Source organism: Aplysia californica, unplaced genomic scaffold, assembly GCF_000002075.1.
Source record: "Aplysia californica isolate F4 #8 unplaced genomic scaffold, AplCal3.0 scaffold01253, whole genome shotgun sequence".
Lineage (NCBI taxonomy): Eukaryota > Metazoa > Mollusca > Gastropoda > Aplysiida > Aplysiidae > Aplysia > Aplysia californica.
In genome coordinates this window covers 124,636-126,916 of record NW_004798523.1, presented here as the reverse complement: position 1 = coordinate 126,916, position 2,281 = coordinate 124,636, and the positions used below count along the sequence as shown (strand labels likewise).

Below are 2,281 nucleotides of genomic sequence, written 5' to 3'. Positions count from 1 at the left end.
TAATAATAATAATAGATAGATAGCAATTGTATACCACAAATTCTCTCTCAACAGCAGGCTCTATGCGCTTTATAACCTATTACCGCAGCAGACCTGAGAGTAATAACATTCAGAACAACCTCAACTTCCTGGGAAGCATACAGTGCAAGCTGCCATTTTACATGCACAAAATTTTTCGCTGCTTATGGTCGGGTACCCATTGAAACTGGGATAAAGATAAAAAGAGAAAAATGTGTGTAAAGTGCCTTTCCCAAGGACACAACGTCGGGCCTGAGGTTCGAACCCCCGAACCCGCAACCTCGCGATCACACGAGTTTGGTAGCCTAACCGCTAGGATAAGATAGAGTCTAGTATTGTGACTAGAGGGGGGTGGGGGCGTAAAAAGGACAAGTTCTTTGATCGATGCCATAAATTAAATAGAAACCCCCCAAAAAAGAGTAGCGCCCTCCAACCACCCACAGAGAGAGAGAGAGAGAGAGAAAGAAGGTATCAGCGAACATATCTACTGAGCCCCAACACCAACAACTGCTGGCTAGAGAAAACACTCACCAGATCTTGCTCTGGAACATGTAGATGCTCTGGAGGAGGTAGCGGACGCCGCTCTCTTTCTTACCCTCAGACTTGAAGTAGAAATTGATGCTGTCCATTCTGCTGCCTCGCGGGGGCAGACAGACGCACATACGCGCGCGCGCACAGACGGGTATGGTGATGAAATATGTGTGGTCTTCTTTGTGACAGAAAGACGCACATACACACTCACTTGGCCAGACTACAAGAAGATGTATCACAGGTCCTGGTGACAGCCTTTTTTTTTCGTTTATCCAAGACACGCCACCACGTTCACTGGGCCAATCACAACACAGATTTGGAGGGCTGTTCTTACCCCTTTCCTTTCCCCCGCTGTTCACTTTGACGGTGGGAACGAAGAAAGTATGTCTCTTACGGTGTTTTCAACACACTATGGTCAACTCTAGACAAAAACAGAAAACGTCAAAAGGGCCTGTCTGTACCGTAAAACGGTGTGAAATACCGAAACACTAGATCTAGTTCAGTGCTGTCCGTACCGTCGTACCGTAAACAATGTTCACAACTTTTTAGCAACAATTGAACCTCACTGCAACAAAAGGCGAAGTAATGTATTATATTATAAGTCCATATCAAAAGCACATCATCACTCTGACTCCTCGAGAAATCTCTGCAATATGATCCTCACCTCCTATTGATCTCTTTAGATATTCCTTCACGGGGATTTAAAAAACAAGAAACCCCGTGGTTTCTCAGACCTTCTCAAATCTGTTTTCGAGAGTGCACACATTTGGAGGGAGGAAAAAAGTTAAATGACGTCATTGTAAACAAACCCCCCATAAAGAGCATAACAGAAGACTTAAACGGGCACGCAGTTTTCGGGGGGACATAATAGAAGGAAAACCGCGGACCGCTCACAGCTCTATCAACCTGTGAACAGGATAAATATTGGGGGAGCACACAGTCTATGCGCGTGCGCGTGTGTGCAAGTGTGTGCAAGTGTGTGTCCGCTTGTGGGTGTGGTGTGTGTGTCTTCAGACGGAAATAGCAAACAGCACACGATGTGGGAGCCCGGTTTGTGTTATAGGAGGGGAAAATAAGAGCGCGCGGTGGCGGCGACAGAAACAAAAGAGGAACTCAAAACGGCCGGCATAGAATCAAACAGAGGGGGACAGCGGTTAGAGGTGAGGGGAGAGAGCTAGGGCAGCCTGCCATTGGCGGGCCAGGAGGCAAATAGGTCGTATTGGAGCGCAGGTAAATTAGATGTATTGATCATGAGGTAAATGGCATGTACAGGGAAAGTGGGTAAATGAGATGTCCTACTCCTGGGGCGAAGAGGTACATGAAACATCATAGGGCAATAGTTTAGATTATGAGATGTACTGATTACAAGGTAAACTGGGCGTATTGGGGGGAATGGGGTAAATGAGATGTCTTAAGATAAAGAGGTAAATGGGATGAAATGTACTGATCATGAGGGGCATGGACAAGGGGTAAATGCGATGTTTTGATCCCGAGGTGTATGGGATGTAGTAGGGCAAATAAGTAAATGAGATGTTTTGATCATGGGGTCTATAGTCTGTCCTAGGGACAGGGGGTATATGAAATGCAATGATGACGTTGTAAATGAGACGTGTTGATGACGAGGAAAGTAAAAAGTATTACTGACTATAAGTTAAATGAGAACCGAATGCATTGTTGGCCACTGTCGTGTCCACACCAAAAAGAGAAAGAAAGAAAGGAGGAGGAGGAGGAG

At 45.8% G+C, this 2,281-nt stretch overlaps 1 protein-coding gene across 1 annotated transcript in view; it reads right to left on the bottom strand.

The window, feature by feature from the left end:
- Positions 1-548: 548 nt before the first annotated feature.
- Positions 549-2,281, bottom strand: part of LOC106013773 (MOB kinase activator 2) — a gene marked incomplete at its 3' end in the record, with an annotated part of 38,951 nt that continues 37,218 nt past the window's right edge. The window contains 1 exon segment of the mRNA XM_013090393.2: positions 549-1,114. Within this exon segment, the coding sequence (XP_012945847.1) occupies positions 549-680 (132 nt within the window).